This window comes from Alligator sinensis, unplaced genomic scaffold, assembly GCF_000455745.1.
Source record: "Alligator sinensis unplaced genomic scaffold, ASM45574v1 scaffold489_1, whole genome shotgun sequence".
Lineage (NCBI taxonomy): Eukaryota > Metazoa > Chordata > Crocodylia > Alligatoridae > Alligator > Alligator sinensis.
In genome coordinates, this window is record NW_005841901.1 from 2,123,111 (window position 1) to 2,149,065 (window position 25,955).

Genomic DNA, 25,955 nt, shown 5'->3' on the forward strand with positions numbered 1-25,955 from the left:
TAGCAAGTGGGTTGTGAATATAGCTCTGCTACTGAATTTCCCCCCCCTATTTCATCATATCATTTGATGGTAGAATTTAGGGAAAGGAAATGGTGGGTGTTGGGTACAATGCAGACCTTGATAGTGCTGCACACAAAAATTACGTAATCTGGTTTATAGGATGTTGATTTTGAGAAATGTCCCAAAGCTGGAGGAATCTACAAAGAGTAGGAGCAGACAGACATTTGTCCCGGCAGCTAAAGAAGGATTAATTATCTTTGGCCATGGATAGGCATTACATTTTGTAATGAGAAATATGCCCTTTAAGTACTGCAGAAAACTAGCATACAGCCATTCAAGTGGATTATTGCCAAAAAAATGGTACTTTTTCAGAAAAAGGTTAGCTCATTGCAACAGCAACTTCTCAGCAGTGTGAACATTTTAGTGCCACACATAGCAATTGTACAATTACACATAGCTACATAGGGTGGGCAGGGTCCTTCATCATCCCAGGAGGTTTTGTTCTTTGTCACTCCCCCTCATGGCATGAGGGATTCTTTTTTTATGTTGAACTCAGCTGCCCTAGGAAGGCAAAGGCAGGTTTACAGCTCATCATACAGACTTGCTGCTCAGCTCTGTCTTTCTTTGTGAAGGATAAAATCCTTCATGCACCAAAAACATGACAGGAATCCAGCTGCCATGCCAATAATATCTGTACTCATCACATCAGCATTTCTGGCATTCTCTACAAGCCAAAGAGCACAGAGCAGGAACTCATGGGTGGTTAAGGTAGTATCTGGGTACTTCAAAAAATGGTCTCTGCTTTTACAAGTGGTAGATGCCATCACTAGGGGAAGAGGAGACCCTTCAGTGTCTCCTGAAGTGGAAGTAGCATGATAGATCTGTGGGGTGGTGCTGCAAGTGGCATAGCCAGGAGTTTCACTTGTACTTTGCACAGAGATCAGCCGTTGTGGAGCAGAGAAAGCATCAGAGCCCTGCCAGGCAATGCCATGGGTGGAGCAGCTGAGAGGCCCACAGGCGCTTAGTGTACTGGCTGATCTCTAATTTGCAGTGGTCATGGCTGGAGCAAAGCGGAGTCTATAGTTTCCCTCTTGAAACAGAATCAGCATAGAGACCTTCATTGTGCAGCTGGACAAGGCAGGTGAATTGCTTTGCCAGCACTTGCTGGTTTTTGAATAGCCCAAAAACCTCTTCTGCACTAATTCTCCCAACATGGACTTACCTTTATCCTGCCAATTGTCAAATCGGAGATCTCATGGCTAAGACCTTGGTCATATCTGCATGGTTGTACATAGCACTATATACCAGACCGCACAGGAGCTGAAAAAGCAGTGGCAGGATTTGATTCTGTGCCAGCTGGAGCACATCACACTGGACCTGCTGTTGCTGCTGGATCAGGAGTTAAAGGGCATACAGGTAGCACGGATCCATTGTGGGCTGCAAATAAAATTGACAAGTCCTTCGTAGTGGAAACTGAACCGTTGTGCTGTAGCTCTGTACTCCCACATGAACAGCTGTACACATGTTCCATGTTACATTTTTGTGGTCCTGCTAATTTCCAAAAATTCTTAGCAGTTCAAATGAATGCCTGTCCATACCCCTAGCTATCATTAACAGCCTATGTTGTCAAAGCAGCCTTGCCTTCCCTAGTATATACACCAACTATGTACAGTTACAGTGATGTAATTTTGGAAGGGGTGGGGAGCAATAGGGGCAAACACCCCAGGTGCTGACTTGGGGGAAAATGGGGTTAAAAAAAGGAGCTGCTGGCAGCCTGTTCACACAGGAATGGGGTGGCTCACAGGGCACACTGTAGCCAATGAACTTGAGCTGAATTCAGGCTCACTGAGTTTCTGAGCCCTTCTTCAAAATGATTTGGTGAAAACATGTTACTATCTGCCTCTCTGGAGTTTTTTATCCTTTATGGTACTGATTCTTAACTGGAATGCCTTGAGATTCTTTTAAGGATGCCATGGGGTGCTGTGCAATATTAGTACTGTTTCACATGATTCACAGAAGGGTTTCAAATAGGAATTCACAGTGCTAAGAATATTCTGCCCTGTTGTGGTCTTTCTGAGTTCTTTTCGACAGAATTGCTCTGTTATTTTTCTGTAGTCAAACAATGAGTAAATAGTAAAAGATGGCACTTTCTGAGGGGTGCCTTGAGCAGTGTGAGGGGTGCTTTGAGCTTAGAAAGTGTTGAGAACCACTGCTTTATAGAAATGTTTCCTTTAAATAGCTTAGCTACTTTAGAAGGGGCTCTGCTCAAGCATATGAGGATAATTGGTATTCCCTATGGCCCCGCTGTTACTTTTTATTATGATTCAAGACAAGAGATTCCTGCCATCTGTTGTGTTTGGTGGGGGGGCTAAGGTGATTCACCTGACTTTTTTAACAACCCTGGCCCTTGAAGGGACAGGACTACACTTATAATGGTAAAAGGTATGTAATACTACCTAGTTTCCACTATAGACAAAAGTGAAAATGTAATGGAGTGTTGCAGAGCGTTAACTGATAACATCATAGGCGTTATGAAGGTAGAAATAAATGTACAAATGTTTCCACTTAACTGCTTGTTTCTGTGCATTAAAGGTTTTGGGGTGGATCAAGTGTCTTAAAGCAACCTTATTACCAGCTTTGCATTTGTATGTTTGCATTAGTATACATGTAATCATATCTGTATATATATGTTTTTTAAAGGGAAAAACATTGACATTTATGACTTGGTTTTACTTAAACTTTTAGAAAAAAATATGTAGGCTGAAACCATACCTGGAAAGCCTGAAAGGAAAGGAAGTGGAAGTGGAAGCTAGAGTACCAAGTACTTCTAGATCATTAGGAAGTGGAAGCTAGAGTAATAATGGATATAGAATTGCATCCTTAAAGTTTTTCAACCTTAAAATTCCAACCATTCTGCAAGACTAAAGTGGAATTCTCTGTTGTTTTACTAGAGTTCAAATGTTTATATAGTAGAATTTGCTGTGTAGTGTATTTGGAATGATAGGCCTCCAAGGCTAATGACTGTAAAGTATTTTTATTTAATGTTTGTAAAATATTAGTTCACTCTTTTCTAAGCAGAAGTGGTATGAATACAATAGTAACGTAAGTCAGGCAAGAGGTTCAGTTGTAGTTCTGTAGTGACTGCTACTACAGAAGCTACAGTAAAAAGTGCTTAAAATAGGCAGAAACTGGGGTATAAGTAAGTAAATCTTGAATGTTGATGACCTAGGTAGTTCTCTACTATTGACATGCCAGTATGAAAAATGTGAGAGGAAGCCATCTTATTATAAAATACTTATTACAAACAGTAGAACACTGAATCTGAATAAACTCCTAAGGGCATGTCCAGACAAGCGCGCACAGGTGTTCGTCGCACTGCTGATTTGCAGCATGGTGGAGTTCTTTGACACCAGGAGAACCCAGTGTCAGAAAAAGTGGGCCGGTACAGGTGGTAGCAGCAGGTGCTGGCCAGCCAGCCGGAGCTACACCCCAGCTGCTGGCCACTCTCTGCATGCCCAGATCACTGATGCTGGAGCCTTGGGAGGCATCCAGGACCCCAGGTAGAGCCAGGCCAGGTGCTGGTCTGAGCCTACCATACCTGATCCAGGGCAACTTGCTGTGTGTCAAAGCATGCACGCATGGGTGTTCCCCAGGGACAAGTAGCAGCAGCACAACAATATGCTGCTGCTGCTGCTTGTCCCTGGGTAAACACATGTGCATGCTTGTCTGAATGTGCCCTTAATGTTTCTGTAGTTTTCCTCGCGGTCTTGCATTCAGTGTCCTTCTATACTGTAACCTCCCCAGGCTAGGGGTTGCTTCTTGAATATTGGTGTGAAACACCGTGGCACTCAGCACATATGCTTGTAAATAATATGCATGTCAAAATCATAGGCTTGGTTTACTTTGAACCTTGTGGCCATGTGTAGATGAAATGAGAGGCGGGGTGTGCACAACACTTTGAAGTGGGCTAAATGCTTTTGCACCACTTTAATGGTGTTGGTGTTTGCATGCCTCTGTGGTGTATTGTGCATTAATTCCATCCACTGTAGAAAATTTGGTGGCATAATGCACCTTAAATGACTTGGGGCGCAGCAAACTATGGCTGCAAAGTGAGGCACTGAGCTCTGTGCAGCTTCACGGCTCTGCAGGAAGCCCTGCAGGCAGCCTGACAGAAACCTGGGAAAGCAGCTCTACCCAAGAAAAGCGGAAGCCTGATCCTCCCGCCCCTACCCCCGGAACCTGCCTGCCTGAGCTGTGCAGGGGCCCAGTGCTTCTCTCCGTGGCTTCAGTGCCCCTCGGGACCGCCCAAGCCTGGTGCCTGTGGGCGGGTGCCACCTGGGGGATCCGCAGCTGCTGCAGAGGGAAGCATCAACCCCCTCCTCGTAGCCCAGGGACCACTCTGCCCATTGGCACCTTGCCCTTCCCCACTGGAGAGGCAGGTAAGTCAGTGAGGTGTGTGCATGACATGGGGGTTTAATCATCCCTAAATTGAAGTGATGTTTTTTAAAACCTACCACTTCAATTTAGGGCCCCCATTTTGTCTACACACACCCTGTGTTTTTGTGGAGGAATCTTTAGTGGATGCGGGACTGAAGGGTTACAAGCTGTTCCTACAGTTGTCATAATAAAGAGTATATTTTAGTGAGCATCAAATCAAGTGACCAGCAATAAAAACCAAAGACTATTTTCCACATTGCCTTTTATTTGTTTTGAGATATTTGTAAATAAAACATGGTATGTTGATCTTCAAAATGGCTAGCAGCCGATGCACTAAACCTATATATTGCTGTTTCTTCACTCCCTAATTAAATAACTTTTAAATACAAAGATTTTTTAGTAGTTTTGTTTATACTAACACAGAGTTTTAAATTGATCAGCTTCCTTCCTTGTCATTTAAAGGTCATATTAATTACACCAGTTGTTTCCAAGAGTTTGTTGTAATCTGGCTACATAGTAAAGGAATTCTGTCACTGGAAGTTGTTGTAATCATGTAACATATAATGCTTTTAACAACACAAAACTGGTTTAAATTTCATTTCCCCTCTGGGCTGGCTAGAGGCCTTATGGTACTGAAAAGCTTGGCTATAAAGAAATGCTGAAACTTCACGTGCATTCAGAATAGCTATGTTCAAAATGACTGCCCAGTGAAGGATATGGATCGCAGACTAAATGAATTTCTAATCTGTTCCATGACCCTGATCAAAGACAGCCACCAGAAAAGGCAAAGTACGGACAGCTTAGAAATAAGTCTCAATATCAGTTAGTTCAGTCATGCCACAGCATAAGGTGAATGACTGACTCTGACCAACTTTAATGTGGAATTCAGCTTTTCCTAATATTAAATTGATACTCATATCATAGAAAGCAAGACTGTGGCAGGCGAGGTAAGGCAAGGTTGAGTGGGGAACAAGCAAATTCTTGAGTATACTGTGCAGATAAGTTAAGTCAAAAGAACTTCCTATGGATAGTCTACTACATCAAATACAAATGGCAGCCAGGTTTCAAAAGGCAATCAAATAAACTGTTTGTTGTCATGGCCTGCTAAGCCAAATAGCAGTCTTTTCATAGCCAGGATTTCTCCTTTCCAGAGCGTGGATCTGTTCAAAACCAATTTGATCAATAGTTAGAGATTCTCAAGAGATTGTTCCTCATACAGAACCTGATCAACTTCATTTAAAATCAGTGGAAAGCCTCTCATTTAATTTAATGGCAAATGAATTGGGCCAATAATTTATGCAAGTAGTTATTCAAATAGTTTTCTAATTTCAGAGCATAACTCTGACTAGAGAAAATATTACAGATCAGAGGAATTAAGGAGAACACAGTTATAAAAGGAGAGCATGAAAGAGAGCCAACTCTGAACCCTTTATCTCTTGCATTCTCTACCTTGGTGCACCCACAGAGTTTAGTTCCATTCCCTCTTTCTCCAGCAACTACAGGCAACCCCTGGTTAGCACTTTTAATTGGTTAAAACCAAGCATTAAGTGAAACCAAAAGTAGTAATAAGCAAAGCTAACTGCATGAGGTAATAAGCAATGCTAACTGCACTCTTGCATCAGCAGGAGTATCACGTGCAGGTCTAGGGAAGTGATAATTCCCCTCTATGCGGCATTGGTGAGGTCATAGATGGAGTACTGTGCTCAGTTTTGGGTGCTGCACTTCAAGAGGGATGTGGATAACCTTGAGAGGGTTCAGAGGAGGGCTACTCATATGTTTGAGGGCCTGCAGCAGATAAGACCCTATGAAGACAGACTGAGGGATCTGAATTTCTTCAGCCTCTGCAAGAGAATACTGAGAGGCGATCTTGTGGATACCTACAAACTCATCGGGGGGGGCAGCAGGGAATAGGGGACACTGTTTACCAGGGTGCCCCTCGGGGTTACCAGAAATAATGGCTACATACTGAAGGAGAACAGATTTATATTGGACATAAGGAAGAAGGCGACCCAAGATGGCGACCGTAATTGTTTTTAATGAACCAAGATGGAGACTGCAAGTATTACATTGAAACTTGCTGAGTGCTAAGTGAAATCAGGTATCAATTTAAAATGAACGTTATAGAGAAATAGCGCTAAACAAAATAGCATTAAGTCAGGGTTGCCTGTACTGCTGCTGCTCTCTCAGAAACAGTTTTCCTCTAGCCACTTGGAGTTATCTTCCAAAAGTCATGGTAAAGTTGACTTCATTTTTCTTTCATGATCTTCCTCTTTGTCCTTCCATTCATTTTCTTCTTTGGATAACAACTCATCCAATTCTTGTCTCTCTCTTCCTTCCATTTAACTATGACTTGACCCTCAGCTCCCTCTCAGAGTTTGCTCCTGGGTTTCTTCCTCATCGATTTAATAGATTTCTAGAGTCGGAAGGGACCTGGTAGATCACTGGGTCCAACCCCTTGCTCCAGAGGGGTAAAGAATTTCTTCCTTATGTCTAATCTAAATCTGTTCTCGTTCAGTTTGTAGCCATTATTTCTGGTAACCCCTCAACCATACGAGTAGCCCTCCTCTGAACCCTCTCAAGGTTATCCACATCCCTCTTGAAGTGCAGCACCCAAAACTGGGCACTGTACTCCATCCGTGGCCTCACCAATGCCGCATAGAGGGGAATTATCACTTCCCTAGACCTGCTCATGATACTCCTGCTGACCCAAGAAAGAGTGCGGTTAGCCTTGCTTATTACCTCGTCACACTGGCGACTCATGTTCATTTATGTGTCAACCAGGACTCTGAGATCTCTTTCCACTGTTGTGATGCTCAGAATGGTACCTCCCAGTCTATAGGTGTGTTGGAGATTCTTTCTCCGTAGGTGCAACACCTTGCATTTGTCCTTGTTGAATTGCATCCTATTCTGATCTGCCACTTCCCCAGGCTGTCCAAATCTGCCTGAATTTGCTCCCTGCCCTCCAGTGTGTTTACAGTGCCCCCATAGTTTAGTGTCATCTGTGAATTTGGACGAGGTGCTTTCACCACCTTTGTCTAAATCGTTGATGAAGATATTAAACAGTACTGGTCCAAGGACAGAGCCTTGGGGGACATCACTGCCCACATCCCGCCAGGGAGAAACTGACCCATCCACCACCACTGTCTGGGTGTGTCCCATGAGCCAGCTTTTCACCCACCTTACTGTGAAAAAATCCATATCACAGCTACTCAGTTTGCTCGTAAGAATTGGGTGTGACAGTGTGTCAAAAGCCTTTTTAAAATCCAGGTAAATAGTATCTATTTCCTTCCCTGAATCTAAGAACTTTGTGACCTGACCATCAAAAGAGACCAGGTTAGTCGGGCAGGATCTGCCTGCTATAAACCCATGCTGGTTGCCCCTGTGTGACTCACTGGTTACCATAGTGTGACTCGCTGGCCCCCTGCAGATGTGATCCTTTATGATTTTTTCTAAGGTTTTGCCAAGAATAGAGGTGAGGCTAACTGGCCTATAAGTACCCGGGTCTTCCTTCCTCCCCTTCTTGAAGATAGGGACAACGTTGGCCCTTTTCCAGTACTCCGAGACTTTTCCCAAGTTTTGCAAGTGCTCAAACAGCTGCGCCAGTGGTCCTGCTATGTCATTGGCCAATTCCTTTAGTACGCTTGGGTGAAGATTGTCAGGGCCTGCTGACTTAAATACGTCCAACCCTTCCAAGTGCCCCTTCAGAAGGTCAGTGCTGACCGTTGTTGGATTGGTATTTCTCTCACTCCAGACTAAAGACTCATTGGGAGGTGCATTTGTATCCGTGTCCAGGAAAACAGAAGTAAAGAAATTATTTAAGAGCTCCGCTTTTTCCATCCCATCGGTTATGAGTTGCCCTGGTCCATTCTGTAGTGGCCCTATGTTACCCTGCGCCTTCTTCCTGCTCCCTATGTACTTAAAGGACTTTTTGTTATCCTTAATCTTTGTTGCCAACTTGAGTTCTGTATCAGCTTTGGCCTTTCTCACTGCTTCCCTGCAAGTGTGAGCCAAGTAGGTATACTCCTCCTTGGTGGCTGCCCCCTGCTTCCACAGCCTATAGGCCTCTCTTTTCCTCTGGAGGCTCTCCTGGATTTCCCTGCTCAGCCAAAAAGGTTTTTTGGCTCTTTTGCCTCCCTTTGCTTGTACTGGGATGGTGTCTCTGTGTGCCTGTAGGATCAGTCCCTTGAGGAACTCCCATCCTTCTTGGAGCCCCATCTCACAGACATGATTACCCTTCAGTCCCACCCTAACCAATCTTCTGAGCTCATTGAAGTTGGGCTTCTGGAAATCTAGCACTACTGCCCTACTATTTGTCTTTCCCACCTTACACTGGACAGTGAATCCTGTCAACTGGTGGTCACTGTCCCCTAGGTTACCTTGTACCTGTAGCTCCCCTGCCAAGTCCTCCCCTGAAGCCAGCACCAAGTTAAGTAAGGCATCTCCCCTAGTGGGACTGCATACCTCCTGTGGTAGATGCAGGCCCTATATGCAGGTTAAGAACCTACGTGAACGGGCAGACCTAGCCGACTGCTCCTCCCAGCAGATGTCCAGGTAATTTAGGTCACCCATGACATCTGTGTCTTTTGAGCATGCTGCCTTTGAGAGCTGTTTTGAGAATTCTAGGTCTAACTCTTCCCCCTGGTGTTAAAGCTTCTCAGCTGCTCATGATGATTTTAAATGTTTTAAATGTTATACTGGTGTCTGTCCAATCATCTAGCTTCCCAGCTCTTTGCTTAACCTGCAGCTATGGATCAGTGCTCATACTCAATAAAGTGGTCACTGTTCTGTCATCCCAACCAATGCTTTCTCTCTGATTCTTCTATCACAGAACTTCCATCCCAAACTACCACTGCATCTTCAACCCATTTCTTAACATACCCCCTATTCGTTCTGTGACGTCCAGATCTACTGCGTTATCACATTCTCTTCTCTTCTTATACCATTTTCCCCCTGTGCTCAATTTTCTTGTTGTGCCTCAAGTGAGTTGTCATTTACCTCCATACCATTCTCTCTGTCATGCTGGATTCCTTTGCCTCTCTCTTCCCACACTTCCATCATGAGGTTAATCCACCCATCCCCCAGCTTTAGCTCATCCCTAACATCTTCTTCAGTGTTCTTTAATTCTTTTATCACAGCAAAACAGCTTTATTTCAGCTGAGCACTTCTGTTCCCTTAACGAGTCCTATACTCAGCCCAGCAACCTCTGATTCCTGTGATTCTTTCTCAAATCCTCTCCCTCCCCATTTTCCTATTTCCCTTCTGTTTAGCATCCTGCCAGTTTTTTCAGAGGATAAAAAGAGAATGGTGTAAAAATCATCCTTTGCTGTTGCATTTTTTTTCTTTTACACCCTATCAAATATTACTTCCCTGTGAATAAGGCTTCTTGTTTGGTCTTCTCCGTTAAAGAGGATTCAACCCTCAAGCTTGCTCATGATGTCTGTTTCATTTTTCTCTTTTTCCCCTTAAGTTCTTTCCCCTCTTCAGTATGAGCACATCCTTCTTTGTTTCCTATATTTAAAAAAAATACCCCTTCTTTTAACTTTTGCACCCCATATTGAAGCAGTGTTTTCTGCAAGTATGGTTTTAAGCCAGGGGGCACAAGAGCACAGGTCTCTGGCTGTGTGTGCACTTCCTCTTCCTGCTGTCCCCTGAGGTCTCTGGGATTTGCAGTCCAGGCTTATAGCAGCAGGACTCTGCAGGGTTGCTCATTACTTCCTCTTCCTGCGTCCAGGTGCCTCTGGGATTTGTAGTCCACAGTCGCAGCCAGCACTAAGCTTGAGCAGGGGAAGAGGTGTTTAAACTCCCTCCCAGGCCCCCGCTGGGGTTTGCCTGGAGGGGAGCAGTCCATCCCTCCCCCCCACACACCGCCCATGAAGACTGGGCTGCATCTCCAGCTGAGCTTGTCCCTTCCCCCCCCTTGTCAGCCAGCCAGGGGGCAGAAGGGTGGGGCCAGCCCTGCTCTCTGGAACACATGGCACAGCACAGCCCAGGGCTGCAAAATGCTGGGATGCTGGGGGCCCGTGATTTAACTTAAATCAGGAATGGTTCTGGGACAAAAGTTCCATAAACCGGTTGGACCCAAATCAGTTAAGTCTGATAATACATTAAAACAGGTTTATCTTAAATCAGTTTCAGCCATTTTGAAACTGGTTTATGTGCACTGAGCTTCTGTTCTGTTACAGGTTTAAACTAGTTTCTGATTACTTAAACCAGTTTGTATGCAACTTCTGTCCCTAGCCGAGAAGTTCATTTTGGTCCTAATGAATTTGATCTTTCTATTTTGTTCTGGCGCCCTGCCATCTCCCTTTCTCTGTTATCATAAGCTATACTTCTGTTCTCTCAGTTACTCAGATCCATAACCTGGGCATCATTTTTGCCATCTCACTCATTTAGGCTGTGTTTGATCTTGCCACATTTTCTTATAGTTCACCACTTACATTTGTCTACATGCTCAAAACTCTTGTCCAAGTCCTCACTGTTTCACCTCTTGAAAACTAGAAGTTCCTTTGCTCTGTCCGTGACCACTGTGACCTTGGGCACTTGGATCTTTTTAGTGTATTTCTGTAAGACCCGCCTCTTGGTTGTTTGTTCCCTCTTAGAGTCCCTCTACTTCCACATCATTTACAAATTTCTTGTCTGGCATCATGCTGCTAAGCTGAAGGTCTCATAGTAGTGATTCAAACTTTTGGTTTTCCAGAATTCTGTTTTTATTGCCCATTATCAGTCAAGGTCTCCTTAAAAGGTCTCCTTAAACAGCATCCACTTTTCTTTTGCATTCCTTTATACCATGAGAAAAATTCCTTGACACACTCTAAACCACAACTTCTGTACACTCTGCCAAATATCTCAAGACTCCTAGGCTAAATACAGACAGTCAAAAAGCCTGAGCCTGAATCAATTCAATCTTTATAGGTTAGTCTGAGCTACGTAGATTGAACTGATAAGCAAGTGAAAAGACATTAATTTTGATTCTGGAAATGCCACATGCCTGCAGTGGCTCAGGTCAGAAGCTGGGGGGCACTAGAGCATGCCTCCATGCTGGACTGGAGCAGACAGCTTGGACCCTATGAGTGGGGTTTGTGTGGGAGGTACAAAGCATCCTGGAGTGCTGAGGGACTGAGTTAACTTGAATCTGGAGGGGATCAGGGAGAGAAGTTCAATAAACTGATTTAAACTAAATCAGTTAAGTCTGATACTACATCCAACCAGATGTATCATAAACTGGTTTTGGCCATTTTGAAAGTGGTTTATGTGTACTGAACTTGTGGTGTGTTACAGATCTGAACCAGTTTCCAACCACTTATTTCAGTTTATGTGTAACTTGTGTCCCTAGCCATATTTTTAGGATCCCAACAGCCTACTAATCATGGCTTGGTTGATGAGGAGCTGTGACTTCCCTCTTCCCCATCTTTCCTTTTCTTGCTTTCTCACTTCCAACCTGTGCTAAAGGAATAAGGTTTTGCTAATTCTTCATTGTATTTTATATCACATTCATCTCATATTCTTTATTGGTTGGGTTTTTTGTAGACTGTAAGCACTTCAGAGTGGGATAACTTTAATATATTTGTTTGTGTAGTTTGCAACACAATGTCAGTGCAATCCCATTTGGAACCCTTGGGTAATGCTATAACATATGCACCTACTACCATTACTGCTCCTATTAGTAGTATTAGTAGTAGTAAAATACAAAGTAACAAGTATTAGAAAAATTGACCTGATAAAGTACATGGCATCTTGTAAATGGTGGTGAATCATTTTTAACTATTTGTTTCTTCTTATGCCCTATTGTAGTTGTTGAGATGAGTTTGGGAAGTGTATATTTTTGGTACGGAAATTTAAACACTGCACCAATGAGTTACCTTGCCATAAATCCTTCTATCTAGCAGGAAGACTTTTAGATTTTTGTATTTTTCACCCCTGAAAAATCTGACAGAACTCAAGCTACCTAGCCTGAATGTTTAGTTAATTTTAGCTTTCAGCTAGGAAGGCCTTTTCTTACTGCTTTGTTTTAATTCTTTTTTATTTCAGTTTCATGATGGGTAGCAAAACAGTAAATCCAGTATTATAGAAATTAGTAGTTAGATATATCTAGTGAAATGGAACTTCTCATTAAAATCCAAATATTTTACTAGAAAAATGCCAGTATATTAAGCATATCCTGTTTAAAGAAGTAAGTCGGTAGAATGTGAGGCATGATCATTATCTGGTTTATCAGGTTCACACCTTGCTATAGTGTTATTATATGTCTCTCTATGAAGATGGACCTGTTTTTGTTTTTTGGCTTGGATATAAGTTTGATTCTACAGTTTTTACGTACATACAACTCCTTGAATTAAGGATTGCAGGATTAGTCCTTAACGTTTTAATGCCATGACTATGCACTCATTTAGCATACATACACCATAAAACCATCCTGTTGATGTCAAATGCTGTGGCCATCTGATGGTCATGGTATCATGGAAGTTAACTAACAGAGTATTTTTTTTAATGTAAACGAGGAACAATCCTGATTAAAATTGTCCCGTCTCTTCAGCCTAACATCTTCATAAATAAACATATTTGGTTAATTCACAGCTTTGCAAGTTCTGTGCATGAATATCCCACTAAAAAGCCTCATGATGCAAAAAGGCAGATTCATCATAAAATACTTATTCCATTATTTTTTCATTATGGAAATACACTTTCCCTTTTTTCAAGATTTACCATAAGTACTATTCAGTATGGTTTATAATTTGGCCATTTTAAAAATAAGATGCATTTTCTAGCAGGGGCTTTCTCTACTGTCCTAATCAGGCATAAATTCAGGCTTACTGTTTTAAAAAGAATTTGGAGACATCTAGAAGGCTATTCAGAAGCAATGAAATAATGAACAAATGGTTAGAGCCCTTTTTTATTATTAGCACTTTCTCCTTTTTTAAGAAACTTTAAACTTACAGCTCACACAGTTGTAATATTTCTCAAGTGTTTGTTTATGTGAATAGTTTTCTAATGAGGTCATAGCCGGTTTCCCGGACACAATAGCACTTATGGCATTTCCTCTTTCACTCTCCCCCCTTTTCATGATTTTTTTTAATAACATGCCTTAAAAGACAGAGAAACAGACGTATAAAAATTAAACATTGGAACTGCTCAGTGAGAATGAATTTCATCCTCAACATTTTGTAGTCATTCTAAGTGATAAGAACACAGCCAGAAAAGTTTCTTCTAGTAGTCAACAAAATCTTTCATTTTTAAAAGGGTCAGGGTTTTTAATCTCTTGTGAGTAACATTAGGCACCTACAGGTGAGCAGCCTGACTCTTACAGAGTTTCTGAACATGTGCTTATTGAAGTAGAAAGGCATTGTGGGTTATCACCACTTAAAAAATGCTAACTAATGTATTGGGTATACAAGGTTTGGAATTGAGTATTAAAACATCAGTATTGACCTCAAACTGAAAGGGGGTTGAAATAATCATATTGAATTGTGACATCAATTCTATATAGTATGCATAAAAATACCTTCTCTCTGTAAAATCTTATGAAGACCAATTTGCTGTGAAATTTCACCAATTCTCAGGACATAATTAATATTACAAGAAGCCAGTGATCTAATGTCCTTCTCTGTTCTCTATGTAGTATTTGGATTAACATGTATAAGATTTTTACATTTTTTCCCTCTTACTACTTCTCTTTGTCACCATTCTTCTTTTTGCTTCTTTCTGCCTCCTTTTTTCTTCTTTTCTGTTTTTGGTTGTAGTTCTAAGAAAACCAAAATTAAGAAGTGAATTTTATTTTCTTTTGAAAATAATAAGATTTTCAGTCTTTATCTAATCTTTGGTGACATCCATAGGCTAGATCTTATTTTTGACAAACACCCTGACTCCTGTTATCAGAAACTTCACCTTTCAGGCTGATACATTTCTTAGAAATTGAATTTAGTGGTTGCAGGACATATTACTCTGAAGATATCCATTATTTGGAAAAATATAAGCCAGTTCCATAGAAGTCTATGAAGATTGTAACTAAACCTTTTTCTGTGCCTGTTATGCTGGTACAATGTAACAAGCAAAGTATGGGATGATGCAATCATGGTTGGTAGAACTGAGGAGATGGGCTGCTATTTTGTCACTAATTTAATTTGTTTCTGGTTGGAGTGTTCATTCTTTATGCATGTTGAGTTAAAACAGAACAACAGGCTATGACAGTATTAATACTTTCTAGATTCAAGTTTGACAAGATGGAATTAATCCTTCTAAAGAGAGGTAGATAGAAGAAATTATGTCTGTGTGTGTCTACCTGTGTGCCCAGAAGTGGTCAGAAATCCTGAATGACCCAAGGCTTTGGACTTGTTTGACAATCTAGAACTCCATACTCCTTCGGTGGAAACTAAGGCAGTAGCGATTTCTGCCTGGAGGATCTTTGTGTTTTACTATAGACTTAATTGTAACTTAGGTCTATATAAAAATCATGCAACAGTCCTAATTTTTTTAACCTTAAAATTCTCATAAAGCAGTTTTACTATAACTTTCTTATATAACATGGTACTTGAGGTGATATTTTTATTTTTGTGGCAGTGCACTTGCAGTTCCTGCCACTATAAGGGCTGAGTCAAGGAGCCAGCAGGTGCTTGATTGCGGCAGCCATTTCAAAACACTAGCTTCCTATATAAACACAGCAACTTGCTGCTGGCAGGCAGGCAGAAACATCGCCTGGCTGCAAGGCTGTACGAAACATCTAGGAGGTAAGGGCAAGAGCTTATGGGGATGGCTAGGAGGTTTTTGGTCCTGTGCATGACCTAAAACTGCACCCTGCTAGGGATGGGTAGCCTGGGGGGGCTCGTAGTGGCGCAGGAGTCCCTAAGAAATTCCAGGCCAGTTACTACCCCAATGAAAGGCAGGTCGGGGAACCTTAACCCATAGCCTCCACAACACTGGGTACAAGGGGGCCAGGCATGGCTATGGCCACCTGAGTGAAAAGATGGTGTAAGACCCAGGCAGGGCCAGGCATGTCTATGGCCACCTGAGCCTCCACAGGGAAGGGAAACCCCAGAGCCCCAAAGGAGGGGGTAGAAGTGTAACCCCAGAGAGGGGGGATCATAAGGGCCTGGAAGATGGTTGAGTAGGGCTGAGAGTCATTCTGAAGGGCAGCCCAGAGGGGATGTTGAACAGCCTGAAGGGCAGCACAGGGGCCAACCCCCTGGAGAGCAATTTGAGGGAAGTGTGGAGCCCCAGAAAGGGGGAACAGAGGGTTGGGAGCCCAATACATGGGGCCGGGGGCCCATTGTGTGTTTGTGTAGGTTATGTAAAACTGCCCTAGGAGGGGCCAGGGCAAGCTTGGCCCAGGTCAGGAACTTGGGTGGCCACAACCTAGGTGAGGGTCACTGGAGAGGCCCAAGAGACTGTATGTCTGCCACCCAAGGCGTGATCCAGATAAAGCCTATGGCCTATGGGAGCTGCTTCAAGAGGGAGCAGGGTGGAACAAGTTGTCAATGTGAGAAAGAGACCCTATGAGATTGGGTGGAGTGTGAGAGGCCCTAATGAGTGGAGGGTGGAGTGAATGTGTGTGTGAAAAAGGCCTAACACTGAGGACTAAGCTTAGCCTGGCTCTGGGCTGGGAGCATAATGTCACCATGGATGCCATGTGCAAGGCCTGGGCTGCGGTGTAGGGGAGGTTTGGAGATGCAAATAGCGCTCCCTGGCATCGGGGCATATAATGGGCAGTGTCCCGCATTTACCACCCATTTATGGGAACAGCAAAGTCGTGGCAGGAAAGACAGGGTGGACTGCCCCCTAGAGACAGGTGGGTGGGCTGGTATGAGACCTGGCCCCAAGTATGCCCTCCTGTCACAATTTTATTAGCAAGACTTAGGGATCATGGTTTTATTCTCAAGTTACCAGATCATATCAAATGAATATCACTACCATCTTTAGTCCAATCATGTAGTAAACATACAGTAATCATATTATGTTAGATCGGTATTTGACCAAAGGCATCTCCTTTAGAAATTGGCAGGGGGGGAGTTCAAATGTTTCTGGCTTTTTAAAATATCCATCCAACTGAAACTTTAGGCTGCTGTAGTGTTGAGTATCCAGTTGTGCCCAAGCTTCTTATGGAAAGGAAGATTGCAACTAAGAAATTTTAGAAATCCCTAAATGTTATCTAAAATAGAAAAAGCCACGGATCATGTGTTTTGATTTTTAAGTTTCACTAGCTTGTAACCAGCCAAGGTTAGAAATAGCTGATTAATGCCACTGGAGAGGTAATAAGTAAATTTAATTTCACAGTCAACATTTGAGTTACAGTAATGCAGAATTGTATTGATAGAAATGTACCTGAGTTACCCTGAGAACACTTCCTGACTAGAATTTGACTGACTTTCTAATGAAGAAACAGGCCTTTGAATATTTCCTACATTTAAAAAACCATGCTTTAGAAAACTGCAAAGCTCACCACTGTCCTTATATCCCTTTCTGTCACTAACAGCATAATATTTTTAACCTTGAAGCTCACTCTTCTTTTTTTATAAGGAAATGTATTATGGCTAATAGTGGAGTGGGATGTATTGGGGATTCTGTTGGGGGCAAAGCTAAGTGAGGTAGCATTTCTGGTTTATTTTGTGTTTGGGTAATTGGAATTTTAGTGGTTATTTTAAAACAATTGTTAACATTTCACAAACTTTGAATGGCTGTTATTTTATTGTAATTTTTTTTTCTATTAAAAAAAAAATACGTGTATCGGGTGACCATTTGTTCCCTTGTTTAACCTGGACAATCCCAGATTTCGGAAGCTGGTCCTAACTGGCTGATGAGAATTAAAATGAGCATCCCAGAAATGCAGGAGTGTGAGGCACAGTCTGCCAGGGAGGTGGAGCAGTGCAGTGTGGGATAGCACACTGCTGCCTGCCCACCCACCCCTGCTTCTGCCTGAAGCAGTGCCACTGACTTGGGGGCAGGTTGGGTGCGGGGGGAGTAGGCAGTATCCCAGATGTCCAGGATTTCCTTATCGTCAGCCTATGCATGTATAATTTGATATAGCATTCACATTTTTAATTTTTGTTCACTATAATTACTGACTAGTGTGTGGCAGGGTCCACATCTGCAACACCCATTTATGACCATGATGGCAGAACTTGCCCTGCCTCAGTTTCCCTTAATGGTCATCAACTACCTACAGCATGTGTCAGTATTGTAATGACGTAGCCTTCCAGCAACATTACCCTCTGTCACGTTATCAAAATTCCAAACATAGTGAACTCAAGAAGAGGGCCATCTATCTCAATTTTTGGCAGGACCTAGCATCTCTACACCAGCTGTCTCTTCTTGTAAGACTCATCCAAGGTCCCTGCTTCAAACTCAGCTTGCCTCCAGGCTTCTGTCAACTGGTAAAACTTGATTCATAGATGCTAGGATCAGAAGGGACCTCAACAGATCATCGAGTCCAACTCCCTGCCTAGGCAGGAAAGAGTGCTGGGGTCAGATACATATTGTATTATGCCTGGGGTCAGATGACCCCAGCCAGATGCCTATCCAGCCTTCTCTTAAAGACCCCCAAGGTAAGGGAGAGCACCATCTCCGTTGGAAGCCCATTCCAAATTTTGGCCACCCTTACCATGAAGAAATCTGTTTGAGTTCTGTCAGCCCCATACTGACCTAAGTTTTCTTATTTTAATCTCTACCCACCATCCCTGACACTCAGAGCAGGTAGGTCAGGGTGGGGTAAATTGAGTCCATAGAACTTATTATCTCCCTCTTTGTCAGTGAGGGCACGCCTTCGTGCTGTCAAACAGGTGCACACCTCTTCTCTGAGGGATTGTTTTGGGTTTATTACTGGGGGCAGATATAACTAAGAATTTGTCTGCAACTAACATTTTGAATTATTTAAAAGCACAAAATGTTTTTTTTTCTGTCTACCTCTTTCAGAAGTCAAGCCAACTTGCATATTTAATGGCGTGGAATACTACGATGGAGACATGTTTCGAATGGATGCTTGTCGTTTTTGTCGATGTCAGGGTGGCGTATCCATTTGTTTCTCAGCCCAGTGTGGTGAGCTGCACTGTGACAGATACTATGTGCCAGAAGGAGAATGCTGTCCAGTCTGTGAAGGTAATTTCTCAATCACGTTCACTTATTATAGCTACTCTTTTTATTTGCTTTTTAAGTGGTGTGGAGATCTGAACCAGTATTGTTTTGTTTCTCTGGAAGTCTCCATCATCTTGGGCTTAGGTTTAAAAAGGGGATTTTACAGAAGGTGTCACAATGTTAGTGACACCTAGTTGTATCAGGAAACATGATGCGTCCTTTGCTAGAAAACCCTGGTTTACAAGGATAGCTTCCATACCCAGTGGCTGGAGCTGCCTTCTCCTTTCCCCCCTTACATGTTATGCAAAACTGAAATGATTGAGTTCAGTTTGCAGGAAAGAGAGCTTGAAGTGCTGGCTAAGGAGGGTTATTCCAACTATGTATCTTTAGCGTTACATTTTTGGAGGTATTGACCTGATGGCTCCTGAGTTATCCAGCTTCACTATTTGATGTTTAGTCAGTCACTAGGTCTCAGTTCAGTATACTGGTTTGATTCTGGTAAGGTCCTTAGGGATGTCAAGCTTATGGCCCATGGGCCAGAACTGGCTCGTAGAACCATGTTGTTTAGCCTATGGAGCTTGTAGAGGGGTTGGAGCAAGTGGAGCATGGAACCCTATTGAACATGCATGTCAGCAGTGGGGGGTGAGCGGTGGCTGAAATGACCCCACTATTGCTGCTTGCCCCACCGCCACATCCAGATCCAGCTCACAGAGAGAGCCTGTCAGTCCAAATCTGCCCCAAGGAATGGGGCCAGTTTGACAGCCCTAGACTATAGCCATTGCTGTTTTTGTTTGTTAATAAATTAATATGCATGTATATGACTGAAAATCAAGAGACTTGGAGTCTAATCTCCAATCTGCTGAGAAATTCTCATGTGATACTGGACAAGTCCCTTAAATATCATCTTTTCTAATTGAACTTCTTCACTTTTAAAAAATCATTGTTATGTTTTCTTCCTCACAGTAGTGGTATAAGGAAAATTTAGTAAAGATTCTGAAGTGCACTGAAATCCTCCAAAGGAGCTAGAAAAAGAAAATGTTACTGCTACTGTTACTCAGAAAATTTAGCTTATTGTGACCCAAGTTTACTATGTTCCCAATTCTGCATCCCTTAGTTACCTGAGCATGCATTTCTTACTCAAATGAATAATTCCTTTAAATCACTTGTTTTTTTGCTTCATTGGTGACTACCTGTGTTTTAGGCCAATAGGTATAAATATATATGGGAGTAGAATTAACATATTTTGATAATGGTATGTATGATAACCTCTCTATCTGAGCATTGTGTATTGTGCACTGATACACAAAGTACTGAGTACTGTGAGTACTAAATGACACATACTCAAGGAAAATTCTTTTCAGGCAAAACACAGCACCAGAGAACTTGGCCCATTGTCTCTATTATTTCCTGAAAACTTGGTAAAGTAAAATTTGTCAGGAAATTGTTCTGGCAAATTGTCACATATTGTTAGAACTGTTTTTAAAAATTAGCCTTTTCTCTTCCTCATCTGAGACTCTAAGAATAGGACTGTCAAGCAGATTTGTTTTCATTCTCCCCTATATCTTGGGAGGTAATGTCTGAGATGTATGAGAATAGAAGTGGAACCGTCTTGTCATAGTTCTTGGTAGACAGGATACAGTGGATAATGATTTGACAGTTGTCCAACAGAACGGTTTCCTTTAGGTCTAGGTTGGTCTCAGCTGCTATTTAATTTTTTCTTGGCTGATTAGCTATTAGGCGTTGGCTTTATATGTCAGCCATGATGTTATGGCTTGCTTGTCGGATACCTGCTTTCTAGTATGGCTTCTCAAATATCTTCATCAGGGAAGTCTGCTATACAGATTTTTGTTAATTAGCAAGCAAAGTACTTCTCAGTTTGTATGGTCAGTCTTTTTTTTACTCAACTGTGGTCTTTCAGGTGAAATCCAATTATGGGTTTCCTTTAAGATATTATAATTCTCCTCCTTCTGTTGAGCATAAAAAAGTAAGAACATACGATATAAACCTCTCCATTCTAAGTCAAATTCTATCTAGATGATATATATAGAAGGCTATCTGTCCAAGTAATTTGCATCAAATATGTACATGAGTATTTGCATGATATGTATACACACGTGTGTGTGTGTGTGTGTTCTTGGGCTTCCAAAACACATGTTTAGAAGAAAACTAGGAATACACAAATCCAGTGATTCACCCAGAAGTGTCATCGTTGCTTATTTTTTCCTCTCTCTCCTTTTTTTTTTTCCTCCTTCGTCTACCAAAGGATGGATTTCCTCGTGTTTTGTTAAATATTTTCTTTCTTGGATGGTAACTTAGCTTCCTTTGCTTATGTTTTCCTGATTATTTGCATGGTGTAGTTTAGGAATTCTTGTTCTTTTTAAAATATTAAACATACCTACCACTTTTGCAGGAGTTCTCAAAAGAATCCAAGATGAGATTTCTGCCCCCTCCCCTCCCCCTCCACGTATTCATCATGGAGAAAAATAAACCTCATCTTCGATTCAAGTATACCCAGGGCAGGTAGCTGCTCTGGCTCTGGCCCCAGGTCTGTCTTCAGCCCTAGCCAGACAGTGATGGCACAGTGAAAGGGGGGAGGGAGGAGATTTCATGGTTTGGGGTGGGGAAGATCATGAGGTCTGGCCCAGGGGGAGCATGGGGTGAAAGGGAGAGCGCATGGTAAGGAGGGGGAGCTCAGAGGAAACCATGCAGTGCAGGGGCAGGGATGGTGTAGGGAAGATCATTCAGTGCAGGATGGAGGGAGCATGGAGGAGATTCAGGGCCAGAGCTGGAGCTGCCATCACTGCTGCTGCCACACCAGGGGTAGAGCCACCATGTGCTGCATGCCCTGGGGTACAGCAAGAGCCACTATGTAGTGTAAGCGGTAGTGGTGGAAGGGGGAGAACAAGTGACTGTGGGGGGCAGGCTTCAGGGTGGTGGGTGAGAGGGTCAGGTACCACAGAAAGGCAATTGGTGGCGGGGGGGACAGTTGGCAGAGGGAGCAGGCACAGGGTGGGGGGGGACAAATGGTGTTGGGGCAGGCTGCCTGCCCCACTGCTGCTGCTTTCCCCATCACGATAGTGATGGGATGGATTTAAGATGACCCTGCAATAATTAGATTCTACATGTGGAAAATTATAACAAATTTATCATTTTCCATATGTAGAATCTAATAATTGGGTTTGAATCTTAAATTCAAAGTTTTCTTTAATTTGGGTAAATATGGTAATTCTTTCTGGCACCAAGGAGTACAGTAATGTCTCCAAATTTTTTTTTATCGTATAAGGTTTACATGTAGATCAATGGCAATGCATACCTCCAAGTGCTCACTAAAGGAGCAGCCCCTGTATTTATCTAGGTCAGTGGTCACCAACCAGTTGATTGGGATCAATAGGTCGATCCCAGAGCCTCTTGTAATCAATCTGGGGTGGGGGGGCTGAGTGCATGCCTGCGCATCCCCCCAGCCAGCCAAGCAGGTCAGTTAGTGGGGGAGGGAAGGGGCGGGGGCCAGATCAAGGCCCCCACAGTGAGGGACCGAATGCAAGAGCATCTAGGTGAGTGGTGCTGGTCCCCAGCCAGCTGCAGCAGGGCTCTGGGCGCAAAACCCAGCCCACAGCGGGAGCTGCCTCCGCTGCGCACAGATCAGAGGACGCGTGCCCCCCCTCAAACCCAGAGCAGCATGGGTGGCTGCAGCAGGGGTCAGGGAGGGACATGGGCTGGAGCAAGGGCTGGGCAACAGGGGTGGGGCAGGACAGCCCCAAGCGGCTTGAGGGGGAGCACTAACCCTGGGAAGGCACAGGGGGTGCATGCACCTGGAATTGCATGTGACAAGGTGAGGCAGCGTGGGCTGCAGTTGACGGCTGGGCCTGGGCTGTTCCTGGCAGAGGATGTGACTGTGCTCCACTCGGGCTGGGTGGCAGCACTGGGAGCGGGGCTATAACTCCTCTACCATGCCCAATCTCAGGACAGCCACAGCCTCTGCTGCGATCAGCTCAGTACCCCTTCCCAGCTCCAGCCCCAGCCCCTCCCCGCCCCCTGAGGGCACAGGGGCCATGTGCCCTGGATCTGCGCAGGAGGAGGGCAGGCTGCAGCTATGGGCTGGGGCTGGGAGGGAGCGCCAGGCTGATCCTGGCAGAGGAGATTGGGCCCAGTGGCAGTGTCACTGGGAGGGGGCTGGGGGGGCTACAGCAAATTTTCAGGTGGTGGCAGCACTGCTGCATCCTCCACCAGGTACAGCCCAGCCCCAGCCGGCAGCTGCAGCCTGCGCCGCTCGACCCCGCCCCACCCCCTGCAATTCTAGGGGCACATGCCCCCCTGTGCCCTCCTGGGGTGAGTGCTGCCCCCTGCCCCCAGACGATCTGCTCAGGGCTCTGCCTCTCCCCACCCCAGCTGTTCAAGGCCTGCCCCTGCTCCAGCCCTTACTCCCTCCCTCACTGCTGTTGGGGAGGAGGGGGCAGATTGAGGCCCCAGAGGGGAGGGACAGAGTGGGGCTAGGGCTGGGGCATTGATTTGCCCTGCCCTACCCCATGGCCTTCTCCCCTCCCCCTACTCCTTACCCCACAGACTTATCTGCTGGGGGGGGTGCCCCCCTCTGCCTTGATCTCCCCTCTTCCCCCCCCCCCCCAGACTTCCCTGCCACTGCAGGGGAGGGCACAGGGTAGATCTTGGGTTCCTTTTAAATTCCAAAAGTGATCTCCAACTTAGATCAGTGATCTCCAACCTTTCTAGGTGCAGGATCTACATTTTAAAAGGATATTATATGGGATGTGAGCTTGGAAGGCTTCTTGGTGTGATCCTTCTCATCTCACATAATGGTCAACAGAGTTTAGTGATAAGATACCTGACTTTCATTTCCTGGTAAATCTATCCTGATTTGGTTTGGAACAAGACAAATAATTACAAATAAAAACAAAATTTAAAGAAAATCGATATTGTGATATTAAGAACCAAAAACTTCTTACATATCAAATTTCTTTTTAACATTAGCAAAATTACTTGATTTTCCTTAACAAGAGTTTAGAAAATTATTAGCTAGTTTTACTGAAAGTTTAGAAGGAACCTGTGGAAAAAGCTTGGGGACATACAATTTCAGTCCAAATGGTTAAGTTTTGGTATAGTTATAAAATATTTAGGGGTGCACCAATAAAGATTTTCTTGGCTCATACTGATAGCCAGTTATTAACCAGCCATATCGGCCAGTACTGACCCAATAACCGATTTGGTTACATGTGACAACAGAGGCTACTGGAGCACACCAAAATAAAAAAAAAAGTTTGTCAGTATTTCAAAATGTACTGACATAAATAAACTTTTTTGCACAATCCAGCAGCCTTTGGCGTTGCATGTATCAGCATCCCGGTATTTAAAAATGGTGGCAGGGGTGCTTAAACCAAAGCTTGTCAAATGAGCTCTAGTTCAAGCACTGCTACCACCATTTTTAAGCACGGGGATACTTTTAAGTGGGGCAGAGCTGAGCAGGGTGAGGGGGTATGCGGCCTGCCCTCTGTGGGCTCTCTCCACTCTGATGCCTTTGCCCTGAGAGCCCCACATCAGCCATGCATCCCCTTCCCGCCTGGCAGCAGGAGGCACAACTCGCCTCCCTCACTGCTGCTGGGTGGACAGGGGGTGCGTGGCCGGTGCGGGGCTCTCAAGGGAAAGGCAGCAGAAAAGTTTTTGGGATGTACCTGTTGGCATTTTTTTCAAGGGTGCATGATGGAACTTTCTGAAATATCCCAGCTGTCATTAGTGGTCTGTCTCTGTTTTTCCTCTTTTCTTCCTGGAGATGGAATTATTTTCTCTACAAGTGCTTGAAACATAACTGAGCTTGAATTTGACCTGAGGATATAGGAAAGTGTGTCTGCACATTTTTGGAGTTTGCTTCTCTTATTTGTTTCCATTGTTAATTATTAAGGAGGTCTCTTATTTAATGCTAGTTTGAGTTATTGTTTGTTTTGAAGTGATAATAGAATTACTCTTCATTTTTTAATTTATGCCTTTATATGTTTTTGATAGCTAATATGAAAAAAAATTGCCTAGATTAGAGCTCATGCAACTGAGAAAAACACATTTTGGCCTGTATATTACGTGGAATAGAAATGGTCTCTGAAATAACTATGGCCCCACCCATTTAAAGTGTTACAGCTTTAAAGTAGCACATTACAATGCATTACAAAGTAGTACTGTCAACTTACATGCATCTTTAATTAATTTGATTCCTGTCATAAGCACCCTTCCTAATCAAGGTGCTGTTTTCTATAATTAAATGTTCAAGTGGCTTTACTATGCAGAATGTCTAAAAATGACAAAAGCATAAATCTATGTGGCAATATCAACACTTGAAAGGAGGAGGGCCTCAGCCTGAATGCAAATAATAAAAAAGATACAGTCTTTGATTCTCACCAATGACTGGCTGTAATATTAACAAGTACTGTACCAATAGCTCATTGAGAGAGATCACTGTTTTTTCTTCTTTTTTCCTTACTTTCTTTAAAAATACCCCCAAAAGTAAATGGAAAAGATATTTTCATGCAATATTAAGTATGGACTACTGAAGTATGCAACTAGAAAAAGTACATGTTCAGGTTCTGGTATCTCTAGTAAGTTAGCCAGGTATGCATAATATTTTCTCTTCCACCTTTGTTTATTAAAATTGCATATTTAACATGGAATTGAAAAATATACATCATAAAACATGCCGAATAGTCAACATGGGTGAATTAATGTTTCTGACATTATACATCAACATCAAACTCTGACTTTTTTGACTTATTAGCCATGCAATATTAGGACTGTATGATTATAACGTGAAGCTCTTTGCATTAGATGGTGCATTTGACGGTGTGTTCATTTCCTGTTGCTTTTTGTGTACCTTAAAAGATCGTCATTAATTGGTGATATTCATAAATAACTTCTATAAATAACAAGAGAAATGACATTTCTTCTTACTGTAATTTATCTTGTTTTAGATCCAGTTTATCCAGTTAGTAACCCTGCTGGCTGCTATGCCAATGGACAGATTCAAGCACATGGAGATCGCTGGAGAGAAGATGATTGTACATTCTGCCAGTGCATCAATGGGGACCCTCACTGTGTGGCAACAGCTTGTGGTCAGAGCTGCTTGAATCCTGTTAAAGTGCCTGGGGAATGCTGCCCAGTATGTGAAGGTAAGACCTGTATATTTCTAATGCTATTTGTTCCAGTATGTTAGCTAAAATGTGTATTGGTTTTTTAAATAAGATTTGATAGTTTGAGAAGTTATGTACACATTGTTGACCTGATTTCACTGCTGTGAATGTATGTTTATGAAAATATATTAATACATTAATAAAAATTGTATGCTAAACTGGGGTTCCTCACTTTAGGCTGCTTTGCCTCTTCTACTTAGGTAGTTGAATTTACCAAGGGATTAATACAGATCTCATTAATGTCAAAGGAAGTGTTTAATTTGAGCCAACCAGTTATGA

At 43.1% G+C, this 25,955-nt stretch overlaps 1 protein-coding gene across 1 annotated transcript in view; it reads left to right on the plus strand.

Moving 5' to 3' along the window:
• The window catches only part of CRIM1 (cysteine rich transmembrane BMP regulator 1), a 359,396-nt gene that overhangs the window by 179,067 nt on the left and 154,374 nt on the right, over positions 1 to 25,955 (plus strand). The window contains exons 6-7 of the mRNA XM_025197632.1: positions 18,337 to 18,519; positions 25,458 to 25,655. Of these exons, the coding sequence (XP_025053417.1) occupies positions 18,337 to 18,519; positions 25,458 to 25,655 (381 nt within the window). The remainder of the gene's footprint in view (positions 1 to 18,336; positions 18,520 to 25,457; positions 25,656 to 25,955) is intronic.